Below are 23,831 nucleotides of genomic sequence, written 5' to 3' on the forward strand. Positions count from 1 at the left end.
CCACAAGTCCTCCTGTTCTTTTTGCGAATACAGACTAACGCGGCTGCTGCTCTGAAACCTCCCTAGCAAAGAAGCTCTAATACTTGTCACGGGATCAGGGAGCCGAGAATTTCAGGGGGGAAATTCACGTCCCTTCGTTAATGGTGGCACCCCCGCTACCACCAGGTATGTCTGGAAACCCCCTCCCCCCGTGGTCCCCTTCCCTTCAGAGTCTCCCCTCCCCATCCAGGGTCCCCTCCCGCAGTGAGGCCCCTCCCCATCCAGCGTCCCCTCCCCTCAGCGCGGCCCCGCCTCATCCAGTGTCCCCTCCCCTCACTAAGGCCCCTCCCCAGATCCCTTGCCCCCCCGCCCCCATGCAGTGTAGCTCCTCTCTCCATTGCGGCCCCATCCCCATCCCGTGTGGCCCCTCCCTCACCCAATGTGTCCCCTTCCCGCACGGCCCAGCGAGGCCCCAACAGGCCCCTCCCCTCCCGCCGCCCCGCGCGCAACCGGGGCGCTCTATGCCCCACGTGACAGAGGTCGTCCCAGCCCCGCCCCCGGGGAGTCCCCTGCGTGGCTTCAGCGCGCCGTGTCCGTTAGGGGCGGCGCCCGCGGCGGAACCACAACACTCCCCCGGCACGTGACCCGGGAGGGGGGTAGGTGGGGGAGCCCACGTGACTCGGCATGGAGGCGGTGGCGGAGACGACGGGCGGCCCCCTCCTCCTCCTCCTGCTCGGGAGTCGCTAGCGGCGCATCCCGGGCTCCCAGCCGGCCGGGCTGCGGGGGCCATGGACTGAGCGCACCATGGGCGCCAAGGAGTCCCGCATCGGCTTCCTCAGCTACGACGAGGCCCTGCGCAGGGGTGAGTGGCGGGGGGCGCTGGGAGGGGTCTTGGAGGGATGGGGGGCAGGGCAGGGCAGGCTGTGGGTGGAGAGGCGGAGCGGTTGGGTGGGGGGGACGGAGGAGAGGACGGATGTAGAAGATACCCCGGGGGAGGGGGGCTGGCGCGGGGGGCGGGGGGCGTAACCCCTTCCCCCGGGGGAGGGGGGCTGGCGCGGGGGTGTGGTGGAGGGAGGTTGGTCACTGGTTGAAGGGAGGGACCCATGTAAATCTCTCTTTCTGGAGCTGTCAGTGTGTGTCAGGGGTAAGTGGCCCAAAGTGCCTTGGCATTCCTGACACCAGCGCTATAGACCGCAGATTCAGCAGCTCTTGTACCATGGCTTCTGCTTATTCTTCCTTTTTACAAAGAGCTGAGTGGCAGCTGTTGTAAGACCCTCCTGGTGTAGTATGTTTCCTGCATCTTCCTGCACTTACATGTCAGTTTTAGCAGAAACATTCAGTACCCTTTACTCTTCTGTGCAGGTTTTGCTGGTTTGGATCATGCACAGAGTAGCTGTGTTTTGAGGTGCAAAGGGTCTAGACAGCTGCTGATGCTGCAAGGCCACTGTTCTCTTACAGCAGTCAGCATCTCCTTTGCTTGTCGCTTCTCAGCTCCCCCATCTACACTATAAAATGTCATTAGGAAATTCTGCATCCTGATGTGGTAGGGGCTGCCTTGCTTTTCCTTTCATGGCACTACCTGTTACTTCATAGTTTTCACATATATATTAGCCCCATTACTTGCTGCTGTCCAGGATGGGGAGTGCAGTTTTCACATATCTCTCTCCTCCATCCCACATTTGCTTGCTGTTGTCCAAGGTGGGAGGGCACACACACTTATTTAGATAGGTGGGTAGAAGTGGCTTATATGCTTATGATATACATTGTTTTCATAATCTTTTTTGGATCCCTTCTGGAGAGTATTAAGACAGAATAGAGAAGTGAAAACATACTTATTGTATGATGAATACTGACCGCTAGCAGGGTTCTAAAACAATGAACTAACTACTCCCTGTCATCTGCCTTTCTCAAGATTTGATTTCCAGGCCTAAGGACAAAAGGGAGAATAATATTCTGTGCTAAATGCATTGCATTTATGGTCATTTTTATGTTACTTGTTATTGAGGAGCTGTAGGCATCTCTTGGTGATGTAATAGAAATAGGACATAGACGGTTCTAGGCAGTGCACCTGTTTGATATACACAAGACTGATGAAATTCAGAGGCTTAGAAACATATGGCTGCTTAGTTCTTTCCTTGCCATAACTCAGAGTAATATATAGTGATTGATCCTGCAGTGTCTGAAAAATTGTGGGTTGATTGAAGGGGTACCTTAGATGTATGTGAAATATACATATTTTTATTGTGAAAAGCATTTTTAAAGATTTGAGCATTGCATTTACTTAGGGAAGCTATCCCAGATGGGTAAAGAGGCATAAAACTGAGCAATATACCCTAAATGTTATGAAAAAGGAGTGAATGTATCAGAACTGGCTTTCAGTTTAGATTTAAATTTTCAGGATTTTGAAATCTGTTTAACTTCTGGTAAGAATATATTAAGTCCTTTTATAACTTCTGGTATTTAAATGGGGGAAAGGGGGAAGAATCACAAATGTAACCTGCTTACATTCTGGAACAGACTGAATATGCAATGCAACAGGAAGTGTTTGATTTTAGCTGTTTGGAAATCAGTCACTTGGTTAAGTTGTGTGTGGAAACTTTACATATTTATAAAACATGTAATAATCATAATTTGAGTTCTTAACCTTTAAAATTAAATTGTGCAGTACCTTCAAAGACAGTCAGTTTTAAAAGTAAGTTTGTGAACTCAAGATTTCCTATTGCAAATTAAACTTTCTATATTAACTTTTTAATATTGAACTTACTGATGATGTGCACTCAGTTTATGGTGAACTGAATCTAATCTTCCTCTACAGTGAGTTTTGAATGCAGTAATTCTTTTAGAGACTAGAAATATTGTTCTAGTATCTTTTGTTATAAATTGAAGTTTTGCCAAACAATTATTTTGTTTATTTAACCAGTGAGTTATTGTACGTGCAAAACAGTCTAGTTATCAAAACATTATTTTTTTAAGGCTATCCTCCTCTAGATATTGTGTACCAATACAGTGCTATTTCTGGAGATATTGAACAGCAAGCTGCGATAATAAATTATAAACACACAGATTTAAAAAAACATAGTCTACTGAAGTTTATTTCTGTGTGTGGTTGTATGCAACCTTACAAAATTTTTATTCAGCTATTAAACAGTGATAAAATGTTTTCTTGTACGTCACCTTTAGATTACATTTAGCTTACACATCTCTTTCAACAGTATGTTGCTCCACATAAAATTTACTTTGATTAAATAGTTTTCAAAAATAGTTATTGCTCAGAATGCTGTTAAAGTACTTTTATAGAAACAGTTCTTGCAGTTGTTAAAATGTGCCCAATGCTATTTTCTTCAGAGGAAAACACAGTGCATGCGTTTGGTTTTGTCAGACTGGCAAAATAAGGGTTATTTCGAAATAACAAAATTATGAATGGCAGGAGTTTCATTCCTTCTAGTACCTTGTTAAATATTGAGCAGAAAAAGGGAAAAGTCTGTTCCTGAGCCTGGATATTTGGTAATTAAAACTTACATTTTTTTTCTCCCCCCAAGAATACAATTAAAGGCAGGCTGCCTAATGGCTTCTCAGCCGTGTGGTGGTCAGAATGTGAGGCTGAGGTGTGTGTTTGCTCCTCGATTTAGAGTGCTACCTGTGAATTAATCTGTGACTGAATGTGTATAAATCAGTGGTGGGCAACCTGCGGCCCATGGGGCCGCACGTAGGCCATCAGGGTAATCTGGTGGTGCGGTGTGAGACAGTTTGTTTACGCTGATCATCCGCAGGCCCGGCAGCCTGCAACTCCCAGTGGTCGCGGTTCGCCGTTCCCGGCCAGTGGGAGTGGCGGGAAGCAGCGCGGGCTGGCTGCTGCTTCCCACAGCTCCGATTGGCTGGGAACGGCGAACTGCGACCACTGGGAGTTGCAGGCGGCCATGCCTGCGGACGCTCAGTGTAAACAAACTGTCTCGTGGCCTGCCAGTGGATTACCCTGATGGGTCGCAGATTGCCCACCACTGGTATAAATCACTATCTTCAATATTTTCTTTAAGACTGTCTCCTGTTTTTACTAATACTGTTAAACTGTAATAATTCTTATTTATAATCTGGTAGCGTCCAGAGGACCAACTGTGCAAGGTGCAAACCCATAAGCCTTGATCCTGCTCTCGTCTCCGTATTGGTGGACTCTTTTGCCCATATAGTGTTCCTTTGAAGTCAGTAGGGTTCTTTAGAAGTACTGTTTGTGTGCAGTTCAGTGCAGGATCTAGGTCAAGTGAGAGACAGTCCTGCTAATATAAGGAACGCTGTATCTCAAACTGTGTATAAGGCTCTTTGATATTCCATCAAGAAAGTGGTTTTGACAGCAGCATAAACCATGAGCAGAAAGTTTGAATTATCATTTATCATATCAAGGACTAGTGTTTTCCCCCAGAGCTCTCATAGGTGGTGGATCCATCATGCATTCATGCTTGTCTTTTACATATTGCCTCCCTTGAGTCTCCCAAACTTTAAATTGGTTGTGATAAAATCCAGATGAAAAATGGAAGTTTTGTCCTTTCCTCGTCCAAAGGCTTTCCACTTCTGAACAAAGACGCTGTGAGATTATTTTAAGATTTCTCTTATGCTGCTAAAATCTTGGGAGTTCACGGGGGACCCCTGAGAATTGGACAAAATACGAAACTGTAAAAACCCATATGTGTGCTTGTCCCATATACTAAACACATACAAATAAAATAATTTCATTGTTACTACTGTATGCTGTATGTAGTACTAAAGCAGTCTGTGTGGTACGGACTCAGCAGGAGAGAAGTGGGTAGATGGCATCCATTGTTATCCAATCTATTTTAATTCCTTCATAAATCTGTTTCTTTATAACTGTTAGTGCATGCTGATTAACTTGTGGAAAATAATAGGATGCGCTTAAATTTATTAATATATTGGGAAGTCATGACAATAAGAAGACAAATCTGTTACTGTAAATACTTATTTTAAAAAAAAGAGAGCCAAAGCATGCTATGTCCATGACTATTGACAGCTTCCATACACTTTGAATATTCAGTCAGGTAACTTAACTCTCTCAGTAGAAATTTCAGTGACTAGTCATGGATCTGTGTAATGTTATTTAGGGAGGAAGGCCCAGTTTGTCTTCAGTGTACTTGGGGAGGCATAGACATAGATAACTTTAAAACAAAGAGAAATGTCTTGCATGTTTTTCTTAAGATGGGGTCTGAGGAATTGCAATGGCATCACAGTGTGGTCAATGAGTGCACTGTTTGGAGAGATGAGCAGCTGTTGATAGATTGTCTGTTTCATTGTTTGTGGACAAAGAATCCGTAGTCACAAAAAACAAAAAATGGCACAGCCTTCCAAAAACTTGTGCAATTAAAAATAGCTACTGATATAGTTAGACAAATCCTGAGAAATTTGGGCTATTGAAAAGCTCTGAAAAATGATCCTAATTAAAGTATTTTTAGAAATAAGTAAGTAAAAGTTAGCTATCCAGCTTGGGTATTTTCCAAGATGTCCAAGGGTATGGTGTAGGATTTTTATTCTCATCGTCTGAGATGGGATCTACCGGAATGTTCTGTTTTTCTCTCTTTTTTTAGTATTGGAGAGCAAAGGAAAGTGTCCCTTCCCTACCCATCTGTAGGGTGAAATGCTGCTGTCTTCATAGAATCATAGAGTATCAGGGTTGGAAGGGGCCGCAGGAGGTCATTCAGTCCAACCCCCTGCTCAAAGCAGGACTAATCCCCCATAGATGCCCCAGATGCCTAAATGGCCCCTTCAAGGATTGAACTCACAATCCTTGGTTTAGCAGGCCAATGCTCAAACCACTGAGCTGTCCCTCCCCCCCAACCCTCCCCCCGGAATAAAAGGGACTCAAGGGTAACAAGGTTAATGAGACGATTGTGGTATTAAAATGTAAAATTAACCTACAGTTTATCTACATTTCTAGAGCTGGAATATGAATACATTGTTTTTAGGTTACCACATGTCACAGTGAGACATCTAGGCTGCATATAAACTGATATCTATCTTCAAATTTCCCACCATTGCAGCTTTATTGGTAGCAGCACTAATGGAATGGCTAGTGAAGATAGGGAATGGGTGTTTAATGCCCAGCTTCTTCAGTTGGTAGGAGCAGAGGGGAATCCCCTCTGTGGTTGTAATCTGTGATGCATTTTATCTGCTCTGGGGGATTCACTGTCGGAATCTTATGGTGCGCTGTGATACATATATGGGAAGCCAAGCTCCTTGTAACTGTTCTGAAACTAAGAACCATCTAAAATACTTGGCCATTGAGCAAGCCTTGCATGGTCGAAGTACTGGTGGACAACACAACAGCATTGGTTTATAACAGGCAAAGAGGTACTCTAACCACTCTGTTGGAAAATAATTGCCTGTGGGACTGGAGCCTGGCTTATTGGGTGCATCACATGGCCTTCCATTTGGCTGGCAAAGGAAATGTGCTCACAATCTAAGTTGCAGATTGTAGGATCCGCAGAAATATTCTCTACAACAGACTGCGGTGGACCTATTGAAGAAATGACATTATACATCAGGAGATTGCATTGTGGCTTGGTGCACAGACCAGTGCCTTTGATTTTGCTTCAGATCAAGACAAGTTATAACCGGTACCAGTTAGACTAGCGAAAAGGGCTTCTTGCCCTCCCCCCCCCCCCACTAATTTCACTAGCTGTCAGTCAGACAAAACAGGGTTCTGGTCATACTAGTTACCTTTCCTAGAATCTAGACAATAGTACGCACTTTCTCCTGGGGGTCTAACAGAAGGCTTTCTATTTTCAAGTGGTCACCCAGACCTCTTTATTTTGTCCTCTATCCTAATCTGTAATTATTACTCGTTGCTGCTTGCATCATAGGACTTTGATTGACAGAATCTCACCTGATGTTCTTCAGAAGCTTAAAAAAATCCTTAGTCCACGAAGATGTTAGTTAAAATGCCTTTTTTAAAAACTGCAATGAGCTTTTGGAATGGATAACAATCTTACTGATGTGATCTATTTCTTGATCAACTAACTTTGAGAACTTTGTACATTTAATGTTCCATTTTGTTCTTGCCTTCAGTCAAGATGCATCTGCCTGGCATCTGAGCATACTACCTTCCATTTGACAGTGGAATGACTGAAGTAAATAAAATGAATATATTCCCATCAGTCAAAGTTGATCAACTCAGTCTTTGAGACTTCTTTTTATCTCACCTGTCAATAAAGCCAGCCTTTTTAATCACAATCACATTTGCAAGAAGAGTGAGCAACTGGTTCACTGCCCTTTCAGTGCATTTCACAGGGACAAAGGTGACACCTGTATCCTTGTCTCATGCTTATTCCCAAACTGGAATCTGAGTTTCACTTGACTTTAAACTACCATCTCCTGCTATTCTGCAGGAGACCTTTTTCTCATTCAGGGAAATGGAACTCCTTGCCCAGAAGGTTAAGGGAAATTTTAGTTTTCATGTGCAAAGGATGAAAACACTTAAGAAGGGGTCTAGACTTTCTGTAGCCTTTGGACATCAGGGTGGGGAGAATATATAACCTAACCTGCTTTGATAACATGTCTCGGTACAACATTTAAACATCGTATAGGGTGACAGTCACTGAGGGTCCTGGGACTTTCTTTCATATGGTTTAAGGCTGTGTGTTAACCATGTTAATTAACCATGTTAATTCATGGTTTCATAATGTTTCCTGTCTGTAAATCGGTAGAGCTATTACCTGGTGTTCATAAACTCACATGGTACTACTCAACATTTTTGACAACTTAGCTTCTAGACCTGCTGCTTCTTTTGGGAGGGCAGCCTTTTTTTAAAAAGCAGCAGTACCACACCCAAATAAGTGGCTTGAGGACTCCTAACTAAACTGCCACAAGTGGAAATGCACAAAGGCTGTTCTCAGAGAAGAGAGGTATCTAGCCTGCAACTGGAGTTTGTGTATTGCCTTTGTATGTACACAATCACTACCTTCCTCTCCCTCCTCCTTGGAGTTCTACTTCTCTACAACTCTAGGTTTTAGAGGAATGAATTAGATAGTAGGAACCACATGTGTGTTTGTATAGCCTTTGCGCCAAATGCTTGGTGTTCTGAGGTGAATGGATGCTCAAACTATGATAAGCTTTGAGTAACTTCTTTTGCATTAAGGGTACATTTACCTTAGGACTCTTGATGCAGTTGCCTAGCACCTACACAGTTCCTCCAGTGTTGCATACTACTAGCTAGACAAATTGTTTGGAAGGCTTTAGCATTGACAAGATCTAAGAAAGCAGGTGCTTCATAAATGAGAAATTACTCTGTTTAAAAAACAAAACAAAACCAAAGAACAGGAAAAAAAAAAAAGAAGAAAAGGAGTACTTGTGGCACCTTAGAGACTAACAGATTTATTTGAGTATAAGCGTTCGTGAGCTACAGCTCACTTCATCGTAGCTCACAAAAGCTTATGCTCAAATAAATTTGTTAGTCTCTAAGGTGCCACAAGTACTCCTTTTCTTTTTGCGAATACAGACTAACACGGCTGCTACTCTGAAACCAGGAAAAAAAAAAGTAAATGCAAAAGCATTTGCTTGTAATTGATTTGGTGAATGCGAGAAGAGTCCTCGCTATTCAGCAGCATACAATCAGTCTGTAAGTGATAGCAACTTCATAATGTTAGATTTTATGTTGTCAGCATGTTGTTACTAGAGATTAAAATGGAAGAGAGAAAGATATCTGCTAGAGAAACACATGGATAAAGAAAAGAGTCATCAGTGATGGTCTGAAAGTTAAAAATATAAATTGAGGAAATTCTATGCTGAGTGGCTGATCATATTAAATATTAGTGTAATCTAGAAGTACACTGTCAGATAACTCAAGAAAAGATTTTGATTTTTTAACACCATAGATTATGACAACTGAACACTAAAAACATTATAATTTTTCACAGTGTAGGCCATTTACTTATTATAGATTACAGTTTTTATGCCTTTTTAACTCATTCATAGCTTTCACCATGAAAATGGGCTAATCACTTCTATTTCAAGTCAGTTTCACTTTCTGGTTCTTGTGCAGGAGCACAATAATTGAAATCTTTAAAAATATTTGTATTCATCTTGGGTTCTTTAAAACCTTGTCTTAACCAAGCTGATCTTTTGGGGCCTGAATCTGCCTGACAGTGTCTTAGAGGAATAATTTAGAAATCAGAATTTAGAAGCTCTTCAGAATAGTATGCTTCATCAGTAATAAAAGGCTATTAGTTTAAAATAGAATTGCTGGAGAAAGGCAACTTGAGTCCTGCTGTTTTTGACCCATTGGTTTTGTAAATCCTGTGGTAGGTAACTATTCTTGTTACCGAACTACCTTTTTCTTTAAACAAAATATCTTTTTTTTAAATAATTGGTGTAAGGAATCCAAGATATGAAGATAGAAAAAAGGAAATGGTCTAAGCATCAGATTTTGGAACTCCTGAACTCTTTGTGGTCACAGGTTAGACTCCCTGAAGGGTTGGCTGAGTGTTAACCTACTGAGGTTGTGTATGCATTTTGTGTGCAGATTTTTCTGATGAGACCTGATCTCTGAACAACAGTGGAGAAGGGAAATGTTACTCAAAGACATTGTAAAAGTAGTTTTCCCTAATGTGCTGTTTCGTTTCCCACTTGGCTATTACCTCAGAGGTGGCTTCATTTAAGTATTGGTGGTATTATTTCTGGATATACTTGGCAAAAACACTAAGATCTTATGGGGGGTCGGGGGGGGGAAAAGGCACTTGCTATCTTAAACAGGTAACTACTTTAATACGTCCCTACCTGATAGTTTAATTGTAGTGTGCATACTTCCTTCTGGAGCTATTTTTGCCTTTTTAGCTGAAAAACACTGAATGGTTTAGTGCCCCATGGAGCGCATTCTGCAGCACAAAACAATCTGATAATTAAGATACATTGTAAGCTGCCTCAGAGACTGAATTATCTTTGAGTTGCACAAAGAGTCAGCCTTCTAGATGTAGATTGAGAAATTGGGAGGAAAGCCACAGAGCACTCTTACCTGGCTTTGTAATAAAAGCTGTATAAATTTCCAGAGCTGCCTGGCAGAACCTTATCTTTTGTTTTCTCTGCAATAAAAAGGTTTCCTAGCTTAGGTTCAAGAGTTGAAAATAAACCTTTGGAGTTTGAGTTCCAAATAACATTCTTAAATGGAAGTATCTCTCTCTCTCTCTTTTTTTTTTTAAAATAAGTTAATTGTTAATTCACTATACTGTTACTGTAGTCGTGAAGTACTTACTTTTTCTTCAGAGTAAACGTCATCTAAATGACTTCGAATGTCCATGAAAGAAAAGGTGGATGAGGTAATATCTTTCATTGGACCATCTTCTGCTGGTGAGAAAGACAAGCTTTCAAGCTTATGCGGAGCTCTTCAGGTTTGGGTCTGAATATCCATGTGATAGTTGCAGTGCTGAAGAACTACGAAAAGCACCCGTTACATTTAATTTTCATATGAAAAGGTAACTTTCACAATGAAAGAATGAAGCAGTCTAGTAAAATGAGAAAAACCCATTAATGCAGGCTTCTGCCTAAGATTTTGAAAGGGTCTGATTCGCAAAACTTTTAATACTGTGTTATTTCTAGCGATTAGTGGTAGTCTAAAAATATCCTACTCAAATAGTGGCAAAATGCGCGTTACCTTTTTGTGTTTCATTCAGCAACATCTTGCTTTGTTAGTTGGTCTATTTTTTCTTAAGCTTTAGTCTTTTTCAGTTTAGTTGCATAACACACAGTATTTAAATAACCCTGTTCTTTTTATGAATCTTAACATCTCCATGAGATAAAGAGGTTAGTTACAAGTCCCTCTTTACCCTTCCTATGCCCATTTCACCCATCTGTAAAGACCTGTCTACCTGAAAATGTATCATCATCTTGCACTTATGCTTACTAATGGGCTTCCTAGTGAAGAAGGCTGAATTGTGAACCAGTAATGGCAGTGGTCTGAGTTGCTGTGGCAAGGATGATGTGGTTTGCTGGGTTGAAAAGGAGACCAATGGGATAGTCACTTGCTCAACTGAAAGGCCAAACTGAGGTTTCCCCGACCTCAGATCTTGCCAGCTATCTTAATCCTGATCTGGGTGCAGGATCTTCTAGGATTATTAGCAACAATTTCGCTTTACCTCAAAACATAATTCATTTTTCCCATCTGATCAATAATCTCTTGTCAGTTTTACTTTATGTATTATGGTGAAAAGTAGTTTGTAATTTACCTTGATGATTAAGATACGAAGTCATGCATCTGAGGAGAATTTGCGTCTAGCTAGAAAAGAAATAACAAAATAATACTTTGCAAGTTACACCATGACATTTAGTTTGAAAATAATTGTTCACAACTGGAAAACCATAGCTTCCCTTTTATGCCTAAATCCTTTTAAACTGTTTCATCCATCCTTTAGGTAATGTCAGGCTTCTTATTTAAAAATGATGGAACATTTGGATAACAGAAAAACCTTAGTTAATATCCCAAGTGAATCCTTATGCTGTGCAAAATCCAAGCTTTTTTTATATTGACTTAAGAAGTATAGCCGACCTTGAGGTCATTATTGCTATTAAGCTGTGGAAAACAGAAAAAAAGTGGGGAAAAACCAGTAGAAAGGAACTTTATTCTTGAAGTTCAAGTAGAGATAATGCTGTAATTTTGTATGGTGCTTTACAGAGATTGAAAAGACAGCCCACAACCTGAAGATTTACAATCTAAATCAGAACATCATTTTCTATGTTAGTAACAGATGCAGGGAAGGGTAAGGAAAGGAGAGAGAAGGATTTTAAACCAATAAAAATCTGGTCAATACCAGAGAGCATTGCACTCTGGATGAAAATGTATTCTTGAGCCATGAAAAACTGAACACAGACTCAGAAGAGCTTGAGTTGTTCCTCACACCAAGAGTTTCGCTTTACCCTTATTGTATGGGGTGTTCTGGTAGTTAGTTGGTGGCCTTTAAAGTACTTTTGATGCATTGTAGATGAACATCCAGTGTTTCCTGTTTGTTCTTTTTCTGGATTATTTATCTACTAAGGTACACTGGTGTCTGAATTGTAAATGAGTTTCACTAGCAGTCATGACTGGATAGCTGAACTGGTAGATAGGTCTCTTTTCGCTCCAGTGGTGTTTAGACTTGTTTCAGATTAAGGCTACTTTGACAATGCACTGTGAACCTTTGGGCAATACCAAATTCGGTATTGCAAAAGACCCATCTCTTTGGTGCTATAGAAATTATTTCAACAGCCATTAGAAGGCTTGATATAGCTGAATCTATGGAAATTGCCAGGAATGAGCATAGTTATCATGCTAATTTTGGAAATACCAAGGATTGTGAAGCACTGGAACACTGGCTAAGCTAACTTGGAAAAATAAGCAAAAAAAGGTTATATTGGACTGATGAGCGAATTTGAGCGTGTGGTGATGGAATGAAAATGCAGGGATAGATAATCCATGTAGAACTTCGATTTCACAAGTCAAGTTGATTCCATAAATAAGATTTTTGTTAAGGCAGCATCAGTGTGCATCTGTGTTTTAAATTGTATCAGCACTTTCTCTGATACAAACTACTAGAAGTAGGAATTATGTCAGGGATGTATTTGAATAAAACCTTATTCCAGATTGAAAATTGACCAGGTGTTATCAGGAGAGAGAGAACTTTTATCAAATGTTAAAAAAATGTGGTATGACTACTTAATTTCCGAGTGTGACTTTTTTTTAAAACTAAAATTTGTGGATTTGGGTGTATTTTTTTCAGTTTGTTTCAATGTAATAGGATTGTTTTAGGGGGAAAAATAATTGTTAAGCTGTTGGTGCATTAGATGAGTCACTGTACCCTACGTGGTGAAGTTTGTTTCTATTATTTTTTATGGTAATTTGTATGAAGAATGGTAGATGGTGGGGGAGGAATTGTATAATGGGAGCTAATTACTTTTGGTATTTCATGGTAACTTCCTGGAGACTGTCACAAGGGATCTTGATTTTTTTCTTTCTTCTAGAGAGAAAGGTAGTTAATGGCCTGGCTACTAAATAACACCTATCCTATATGTTGTTCTGGGTGAAGTGTTATTTCCCTGATTTTCTTGCGTTTCAGGGTTGACCATGTTAAGGCACTTAAACTGTTAATATAATTCTTTATTATCGTACTGTTAAAAAGATAGTGACGGTAAAAATGGAAACCATGCCATTCAGAGGTAGGGGACACCTCTAAAGCTCCCCAAATCACTGTTTTTCTGTTTTAGTGTAATTTGTGTTAGCTTTACTATATAATCTTCCTAGCCTTGGAAAAATTTACCCACTAAGTACCATTTGAGATTGTCTTCAGGTTATATAGAGGGGCGTTTGTGAAGTAAGGCTGAGGGCAGAAGGGAACCCTCCATTTTCCATCAGTGGTAGCAGTGGTAGGTGTGTTGTAAAGTGGTTGTGCACTGTCTACACTAGCACATCCATTTTACAAGTAAATTACATTGCACTTTCTCCTCACTTACAAAATGGACACTCTGCCTTCATTCTTCTCATTCATTTTTTTAAATCCCTTTCATGCTTCTAATCACCATAGTATCTAGGCACGTATTAAGTGGGTAGGTGTATATTTTAAGTTGTATTTCGCTGACAGTTGTCCCTCTGGTCTCACATTTGCATGTGTTATTGGTCAAAAGTGCACCAGCAGTCACTGCTTTTTCTTTCCTTGCAGCTTTCTTTGCTGTTGCTTTAATATGCATTTATTTCAGTAACAGATGAATAGAGAACATTAGGACATAGCAAGTATTTCTGGTCTCGGTGGACAAGGGACCCTGCTAGATGTCTGGAACGTTGTTCGGCAGTAAGGCAGTTAACGGTTCCATGATAGTAATTGGGCTTTAAAGTAACACGTAAGTAAAAGGAATAAAAGAAGAGTCACGCTTCTCTGGGTGCTGCTGTTGTGATCTGGCTGCAGGCTCACCAAACCAACAGTGCATCTACTTACTCTCAGAATGTGCATCACAGCCGTAGGGTGAGAGAGTGTTATTTTAAAACAAAATTGTGAATTCCAAGAATTAAAGCAAAATACATGGGAAGATCTGTCTCGTGAAGAACTGTTCAAAATATGGTTTGAATATTTTAGCCAAACGAGAATTGTACATAGTCTATTTGGCTCTCATCTACATTGGCCAGCCTATGTTAGAACTTTTCCCAGGTAGGAACCTAGGCTGAAGTATATTTTCCTTCTGATGGCCATTCTTCTAGCATGATTTGGCCCTGTCCATAGAAGCCAGACAGTTCTGGTTAGAACCCTATTTGGCTGTAGCAGAATAAGCTCAGTTCTTAACCTTTGCCGTATGGCTATTGTAGACTGTTCCTGAAATCAATATCTTCAGAAGATGTAGATTAATTTTAACTCTGATGTTTATTCTACATGAGATATGAGGGTAGTGGGCAGAGTTGAAATTTTTAAGACATGATACCATTTTTTAGTGTAGCTGTGTTAAGAATCCTTCTGAATACAGATAGGTTTTCCCAGACTCTAAAATGGAACTATACTTAACATTGTGGGCAGCTTGTGTTGTAACTGTGTTCCTCCAACATGAATACATTTGGAGTATAGGCAGGACATTAAACTTATAATGGGATAATGTCCAGAGTATTTCTAGTCTCTGAGTTTCCTAGTAGTGAATTCTTTATTTGTGACCAGTATTTAATTCTGAGCTTAGCTTTAACTGGTTTGGATGTAGTTCTTATTTTACATGTATATTCTCTTCCTTTGGGTTATTTCTCATACTTCTGGGTAAGCATGGTTTAATGTAAAATGATATGTTGTTAAATGCTAGCCATCTGACTATTTTTCCTGGAGGTAATAAAATAGAAGCCATTTTCAGCCGCTCTTCTGAATCATGGCTGAGCCTACTGTGTTTTGCTCATTTCTGGTAATACCTAATCGCAATAGATACACACTGCAAGCCCAATTGACAAAATGGCAGTTCAGAAGAACAGGGATTTGTATTTAATCTAAGTTGGATGAAACATCCTCACAATAGAAAGAGTAGAAAGAAGTATTCAAATTTTCCTTCTAGAGGATGTTAAAAGAATTACGTGGAGTATGAAACATATGCCACAGAGGCAGAAGGCAGTGTGGATGGAAGGAAAAAGTATAGGGGAGCATGGTGTAAAAACTGATGATAGGAAAAAATGAAAAGATGTGGTGGTTCATTTTGGATAAGCATCCTAAAATGTGGTGGTTGTCTTCACTCTTGCCTCTTAAACTCTTGATGTGCACTATGGTTGGGGCTAATGGATCCCAAACTCTTTCACTGACAACTGGAATGAGTCACTATTGTCAAGAAAAAGATTTATTAAAGAAAATTCAGATGTTTACTAGAACAGTATCAAAACTATACTATTCTCATTCCTAAATTCCTTTTAACTACTGTTTGTAGTAACTGTGTGGGAAGAGAATCTGAGTTAGTTCAAATTGAGATGCACCATGCAATTTGAATGATGTCATTGTTGATAGACTGGTCATGAGAATTCTTAAATGTGGATGTAGCTCAGTTTTTTCACAATATATTACAGAGTTTATAATCCATCGATCCAGTTGTCTCAATTGCCTTTTGCACATTAGGATTATTCCCCAAAATATTTTACATTAAGTTGTATATTTTGCCTCTTTGAAACCTCTCAAAATTGATTTGGTTCCTGACAACTTCATAACAGCCTTGGAGTCACAATACAGAGTAATGAAAAAGTAATAACATTTTCATGTATAAGTAGGACAAAGATTCCTGGGGGAAATACTGAGCAAGTGATTACGGGGAAAATTATTGTTTAGTTAGAGATTAATTGTATGTTCTATAAGTTTTTGATATTGAACCTGTAAAATGAAGTCACTTAAAAAAAAAAAATCAGAACGTTAAGAGAATTAGTAAAACCAGAGCTCAAACTGAGGGACATCTTGGGGCAGGAGAATTTTACTTTCTTTGTTGAAGGTGAGCGTTTAGCTCAACATAATAGGGACAGGGAAGCCTCTGGCATTAAAATCCAGTATTTGCATGTTTTTATCAAACCACAAATGGCATGCAATGTACGGTCACATACTGTTGGTACTTAGGGGGTAAATTTTTCCAAGGCAATGCACAGGCAATTAGTGCTCTTTACCCAGTAATGTCGATGGGAACTGAACAGGTATGTCCCTGTATGGTGTCTTGTGAATTTGTGTATGACCATAATTTAGCAAAAAGTACAAGCCATGTTAAAAGTACTGTAAGGCGCTTTAATCCTATATTCTAGGAGTGTTCCTCTCCCTAACATATATTAAATTCTCACCTCCTCTGTTTTTTCCTGTTTGTTTCAGTACTGTACATCCGTTAGACTCTACTTTCTAAGTTTTTAGTTTTTTTAAAATGATCTAATGTAAAACCAAGGACTGATTTCCTTTTGTGTAGCCAGATAAAGTTGTGTTTGGAGTATCATCAGAGAGCTTGGGTATGTAAAGATCCATCAGGCCTTTTGTGCTATTATGTCTCCCAATATTAATGAAGTATGGTTCTATATTAATGAATGCTGGCTGTAACCCAACCTCTTATCTGTAAATGGTTATATGATGTGATTACAGCATTTAAAAAAAAATTCTGAGGATTTTTGAGAGGGGATGTGGGAGAAACAACATGCTTTTTGGTTGGCTTGTTTGCATTGTTTTTGTTTACTAATAGGATTAGAATTAATATTTTTAGTCACGTCTGTGGTGCTCATCAGCATAGGATCTGTGCATAGGCACAGTATGCACTGGTGTTTCGATGTGCTACAGTAAAAGAACCCATTAATCTTGACTGTCCACTGGTCTAACCTCTACACAGAATTTCTCTGAACCTGACCTTTCTCTGCTGTGATGCTTGTTGTCCAAGCATGACTTTTTTGCATTTTTAATAGCAGCACTTGGTCGTACTGTCTGATGCTCTCTGTCCATTATATCTGCAGAATCTAACCTTCTTTGCAAGTGTGTTGGAGAGCAGCCCAAGGGTGTTGGAGAGCAGCCAAATGCTGAAAAATGGGAAGTTCAAGCTGTTGTATTGATATTTCTCATGTAGGTGTAAAATGATTATTGGCATCAACTAGAGAACTGTGTTGTATGAAAATTTTTGTTTGACCTCAGCATTCTTAGAAGACATCACTTCTCCTGACATTGCTTCGTAGATTGTTTTTTGTTTTTCTTGTTTGTTAGTATACGGACAATATTTTTATAGCAAATTCAGGGCTCTGTACGTCTGCTGCTACAGTTCAGTTTTTGGCAAAAACTGCTGAAATTGTACAGGCTGGGTTATCTGCCAGGCTTTGATTGACTAGAGTTTGAGTGTTTGTGTGGGTTTGAAATTGTATGTATAATTTAGTGGGTCTCACAGTGGGTCATCAACATGTTCCTCTCTGCTTCCAGCTTCTATAAGCAGGATGATAATAGGTGTAAGTTGAATTTCTAAGAGAAGAGCTGGAATCATCCAACTTATCTAGGAAACCAGTTGTCTTCTACTAACACCCTTTTCCTTTTCCAAATGGTGTATGGAAGCCAATAAATTTTTTTTTTTCAAACTGTAGAAGGATCTCTGGGATAAAATTACTAAGCATGTTGTTTCCCATTGAAAAGGAAAATGGAGCCTCTATTCATTGATATTTTCCAATGATCAATACACAAATAGCATAGTTTGCCACAGATGCTCATATTAAGTGATTTGGTGCCATCACATATAGTCTGGAACATCTTAAATTCAGGGTACCAAATTACTAGGATCAGTTTTGGGGAGAAAATTGGAGAGTTTAATTTTTCACTGATGTTACTGCATTTAGGTTTCTTTAGTTGTTTGACATTCATGGTTAGCAGCAGAAAGGTGGACCTCGGTCCTTTAAAAAGGACACGGCTCTGCAGCTGAGGTGCAAAATGGTGGGATTAGTTTCAATTGTCATGACCTTTAAACTGATGTATATTGACTTAAGGCTGGTCTGTGCTACAAAATTAGGTCTGCTTACTTCATTGCTCAGGGCTGTGCAGAATGTCAGGCCCTGTGCGATGTAGTTAAACTGAACTAAGGGCTGGGGTAGACACCACTAGGTCACTGGAAGAATTCTTCCATTGACCTGTTGACCACCTCTGAGAGGTGGATTTACTGCACTATTGGAAGAACCCCTTCCATCGTTGTAGTAAGCGTCACGCTACAGGGATGCCGCTGTAGCACTTCTAGTATAGACGTGCCTTTCGATTTAAGTGCAGTCCTACAGCGTTTCACTCAAATGGCAGTATTGTGCTAGCGTGTGAGAACCTAGTAGTCAGCCTTACTAAGTCTCTTTCCGCTGAGGCACAGTGAAATGTAAAAAGCCAACAGCAGAAGTGTTAATTTAAGATTTTAAAAATATTTGTGTTAATTGATTTACAATTGATAATTGTCTTAAAAAAAATAATCCCTACTAGGCTTTTTTTTTTTTTAAAAAAAAAATACGGAGTAAATTTGCTGTCATAGGCACGTGCAACCCACTTAGGGTTGCATGGATGTGACTGAGCCAAAGTGGGTCTGTGCTTTTTGATCTGACATTCATTAGAACTTCCTCTAGTTAAAAAGGAAAGGTGCATCCCGAACAGCAGTCAGTTCATCTTAGTGTTTCAAAGTAAGGCAAGAAACAGGGAGGGGAGGGGAGGGTGCTGGAAGAAAAAGGGAAGAGTTTCTAAAATGTTAGGACAACTTTGTATAATTTTTCAAACATTGCTTAGCTTTGTTTGTTAGTAAAAATGGCTGTCTTCTGATTTAGTTAGACTTTTATTTTGATTTCTAAATAAAATACTGTTCACATCTAGAGATAATGTAAATAGTTCTGATACTGCAGAGTGTGCAATTGAAGATTGCGGTATCTGTTGCTTGAAGATGAAATCCTATAAGTTAATAATTGTTTTCCATACAGTATTTATGCTCCAATCATGCAAACATTTGCACATAGTTAACTTGAAGCATCTGACTAGTCTGATTGACTTTAAGTACATGAGTAGTTGCATTAAAATTATATGCAGGTTCAGGTTCACAGGAATGGGGCCTTAGGCTGTAAACTCCTCAGGGCAGGGAACTTGTCTTTATACATGTCTGTTCAGAATAAGCTTAAGTAGGATGAGAAGAAAAGCAGTAAAATTTAAATTTCATTCTGCAACTTAAATTTTTTCCCTATGACATTAAACATTATGTCTAGCATCTTGGTACCTGACATTAGGCTCTTGATTAGAAGTAGCTTGATTTTTTTTTTTTTTTTTTTTTTTAAATTTTGGAGGTGTTTAGTACCTGTAACTCCCACTGCTAGAAGCAGGATTTGTTGGTGACTATGCCCTCTAAAAATCATGCTACATCTAGCAACCTCAAACTGAATTCTTGACCTACACATATGGATGGCCTTTCTCTTTTAAAAAAACAAACAAAACCTAGACTCCAAAGTAAAAAAACTGGGGGATCAGTTGAGATTTTCTCATTTATTTTACAATATAATTACTCTTGGAAATATTTAAAAATTATAAAGCTAGGTATTTACAAATTTAAAAACTTTTAGAATCATAAGTCTGTACAGGTTGCTTTAGATTTAAGTTACGCTGTTGAACTAAAAATACTCCCAATGTTTGGATTGACTGAAGCTATGTTATAACTACTGTATTTTACAATAGAATTTTTAGCGGAGGTTGTGCAGTTTCACTTAAATTAAATTTAACTCCAGAGGACTGGAGTTAAGGCATTCCCTACAGAGAGCTGGAAAAGGGATGCAGTGTTAATCTTTCATTAAACTGTTTTCTAAATTATAGCAAGCCTGCCAGGAAAAAAACAGTTTTAGGATGGCTTTCCTTAGGAGAGTGTGACTTAGCCTTTTATAGCAAGAACATTTTATTTCAGTGTAATTTAGGAATAATCTTCCTTTTTTATAAGATATTACTTTGGATTCAGCTATGTGTGTGAGAGCTATAATTTTACATCAGGTACAATATCTAAATATAAATAATCCTGTAATTATTTGAATTACAACTTTAAAGATACAGGGGATAACTTTATAATGTGACATGTAAAGAACTGGACTTGTAGCTCCAAATTAACAATAATAGGAGTTCCATTGCAAAACACTGAAACTTCATCCCATTTCATTGGACAAGTGATAATCTATTGCTATGTTGGCTAACATGAGTTTTGTCTTAGAAGGTGAATTACACTAGATTTTTTGTGCTGTATGGTTCTTTTACTGCCAGTTTATGAACACATTAACAATATACTTGAAAAAATATTGTCTGTACACAGCAGACTGTGTATGTGTGTGTAAAATAACTCATAGATGTATTATCTACCGAGAGGAAATATTTTTGATTATTTTTGAAAGCTGATTTGCTTTTGTTAAGAATGTACATTTCAGAAAGCAAACAGTTCAACTCAAGTTCATTGTAGATACATTCATGAACCTCAGTCAGTATTAATCTGAAGCAGGTCACTCACTACCTTTGTGTTTCTACCCTGAGGAGATGAGTGAGCTAGTTATTATGGTCTAGTAATATCGCATTACTTGACAGATGCCTATAGTATTGTATACATTTTTTTTATGGCTGTAGGTTTCATGAACTCCCCAGTAAAATGGATCTCTTTGAACAAGTGACTCTCTGTAGCAGACAGTAAAGATACTGTCCCATTTATCGTACGCTCATCACATTAATTTCTCTACAAATATGGATACAATCTTGCTTAGTTAAAACCAAACTCATTTCTGCTTTTCCTTCCACTTCCCTTTCTCATAACAAATAATTGGCACATTTCAGTACTATGGGGAATCTCTACATGGAGGCCTGAGACTGAATAACAAGGGATTTTGTGTGTCAGAATTCATTAAAGGTGAAGACAAGTTTGTAATCACCTAAAATTAGAATAAATTATAGTTTAAACTAGTTTTGAATAATATTGAGGTCTACCCCTCCAGAGGTCTGACTTTAAGTCTGGGTTGCCATCATGTGCAAGTTGTACATGCTATTGAGATGGATTGTTCTGCTCTCAGTTTCTGGCTTCCATCTAGCAGACAATGCAGTGCTGTCGAATAAGACAGCATTACATAATTAATGCTTCCCTGCACAAATACAGTTATAGTTACCACTGATGCCATCCTTGGAAAGGGCCATAACTTCTTTAAATTGAGCTTTCTCAGAGTAAAAAGCCTGAGGTGGTGAAGCTAAGGAAGGAGAGAAGCCTGAGGTATAGAATGTCTTCACTTTGTGCAAGGTTAACGTGAACCCCTAGCTGACCAGTGTACCAACACCTCACATAAGGGCTTGCAATCAGTTATTCCTTAGGAACAGGGTGTTTTTTTGTTTTTTTTTTAAGTACCTGAGTGGGGTTTTTTTTGTTTGTTTTTTTTTTTTCTTTTAATTTAAATGACAAGGTCATTGGAATCTCAGACTGAGATCTGTCCTGAAAACTTTCATATTGTATTAGTCATTTACATTTTCAGTGCCCGGGATTGTGATACAATGTCATCTACTTGTTAAAGCAGCAGCGTTGTGAAGCTACAGTTCAAATTCACACAATAAGGAGTAATTGGAAGTTTCACATTTTAAATAAAGCTGCTGTGAGTTACTCCAGTTTTGAGAAGTGCAAAAATATTAGTCTGAATATGCACAACAAAGGTATCCAAGGGTCAAAATCTCTCTAATTTGTGAGTGAAATTTGTATGAAATTGTTGTTTTGTTGAAGTCATGCTGCAGTTATTTATCACCACCTCATTTATGTTTAATTCTGCCACGTAGGAAAACCAGACACATGTTAAAGTGAGTACAAGGCATAGGATGGGCAAGATGTAACTAATTTGTGTACTATCAGGGATGATCGTTTTATCACATGCTAAAATAGATAATAGTTTAGTGAGATGGAAAAATGCTAATTGAGTAGGTAGAGGCAGTGGAATTCTCATAGTAAACAAGATGAGAATCTAGGGCAGGTGTTAGGGTTGCATTTGTTTGAAGTGGGTATTAAGCATATAGCTTTTTAAAGAATGGTTTGTTAGTGAGACTGGTTTCACTTTATTGCCTTTGTACATAGCTTTTGTGCCTCATAGGACATCAAGTTTTGGAACCGGGTGGCTCAGGCTTAATGATATCTGGAACCTTTCGTCTCTAGGTCACTGATTGAAATCTGGCCCAAATGAATAGGGAATAAAGGTTTATCAACATTTGTTGTTTGATCAATGACTTCATGAAATGTATGTTTAAAGGAATAAAAAGTGTAAAAGTATTTGAAATTAAGTACACTAAAATTAATAGACTGTAGACACTTACCATACAGGACATAAAAAACAGAAGTTAGGTGAAACTCTGGGGGCAGCAACCTCAAGTACCTCTTTCAGTGATTAAAATATTGACACATGCATCCAGGGCTTAGGCATAACTGGATGAGAAAAGGAGATGGTAGTATCATCCATCACTTTGTGTTTACTTGTTCGTGCTGGTTTAATTCAAACGGCTAACCGTGGTTTGGCGTAAGCTATTTTTTCCATGTTTTATTATAGAAACACTGTGTATTGCTGGATTGAAAAAGGCACTTAAAATGCAGCAATACGCAATGTTCCTGGAAGACCAAAATAAAATAGGTTTCAAAATGTATTGGGTACAGCAGAAATTATGATGATTTCAGGAGCTTAAATAAACAGTTTTGAAGAAATTAATTTTAACTGCTTGGGCTGAACTAGTACAGGCTTTCTAATGTTGTCCGAGCTCTTTCCTCCTAAAGTACTAGGGCACTGACCTTCAGCAGCCAGAGACGGTGGATGGGCTTGGAGTTTCTTTCCATTCCAGCGGCGGAAGTAGATAGGGGGCGGGGGGAGAGGTAGTGTAAGTAATACCCTTTTGCTCTTTAAAAAGAGAGACCATGGTTTGGCCTATCACTTTATGTGGGGCTCCAGGAAGCCACTAGTGGTGGCTTTACCTGTAAAATACATAAGCATTATTTTGCCTTCCCTGGTATAAAAAAGTTTTAAGGGAACTTTGGAAGTCTCCTTCCTGGAAACCTGTTTTTTAAAACTAAACAGGTATGTACGTATTTTAGAGTGTCTGTAAGCAGGTGGAAAGCTCTTGGTCCTTTCCTCTTAAAGATTCAGTAAAGGCAGAAACAGTTAAAAATACTTCATATATAGACAGCTTTCTGTTGAGACACCAAAATAAATGTTCTGGGGAGAAGGAAGTTGTCCAGTTATTTTCTTGAGCTTCCTGTGAAAATATTAAATTAGAAGCTATATCGATGCGTTCATAATTGTTGTGGTATGTTGCAGAGCAGTAGTACAAAATACAATATCTCACAAGTTAGAATTCATAAGACTTTTGAAGATGACTAGATCATGACTCTGGGTAACTTAAACCTTCCTGGTATTAAGCCCTTTCGACATGCACTGAGATGTAGACCGATGATGGATGTAGTAAATGTTTGCTTTCTGAACCGCATCAACAGTCTCCTGAGGAATATTACACATCTAGCAATGGCTGTAGCCAGTAAATTGGGCAGAATAACCAAATTAAACACTTGATATATATTTTTATGTAGTAATGAAAGCAAAACCAGTTATTAGGAAAGAAAAATTCATTACTTCAGTTTGGCCAACTTGACAGAATAAGTAGATCAGATATAAATATAGGAGGGCACCGATACTTAAATGTGATTGAGTAGATTAGAACAAGAATAGTGTATGCCCAAGACAATATTTGTAAAGTAATTAAAAATGAACATATAGCCCCAACATGATGATTCCTGGGTGCGTGAAGCTGAATTTTTCCTATGTCGAATGAACATCTTTGGAACTAACAGAGCAAAAGGGATTGGGAAGTGCATCTTTAAGCAAGAGCCTAAGAAAGAGAAGAACG

The 23,831-nt window shown here is 39.0% G+C and overlaps 1 protein-coding gene across 3 annotated transcripts in view; it reads left to right on the forward strand.

Annotated features, from left to right (window-relative positions):
• Nucleotides 1-667: 667 nt before the first annotated feature.
• USP32 (ubiquitin specific peptidase 32) overlaps nt 668-23,831 on the forward strand; it is a 150,894-nt gene continuing 127,730 nt past the window's right edge. For all 3 annotated transcript variants that reach the window (XM_077836362.1, XM_077836363.1, XM_077836364.1), the window contains exon 1: nt 668-841. In XM_077836362.1, the coding sequence (XP_077692488.1) occupies nt 784-841 (58 nt within the window). In that variant the 5' untranslated portion in view covers nt 668-783. The remainder of the gene's footprint in view (nt 842-23,831) is intronic.

Source organism: Eretmochelys imbricata, chromosome 17, assembly GCF_965152235.1.
Source record: "Eretmochelys imbricata isolate rEreImb1 chromosome 17, rEreImb1.hap1, whole genome shotgun sequence".
Lineage (NCBI taxonomy): Eukaryota > Metazoa > Chordata > Testudines > Cheloniidae > Eretmochelys > Eretmochelys imbricata.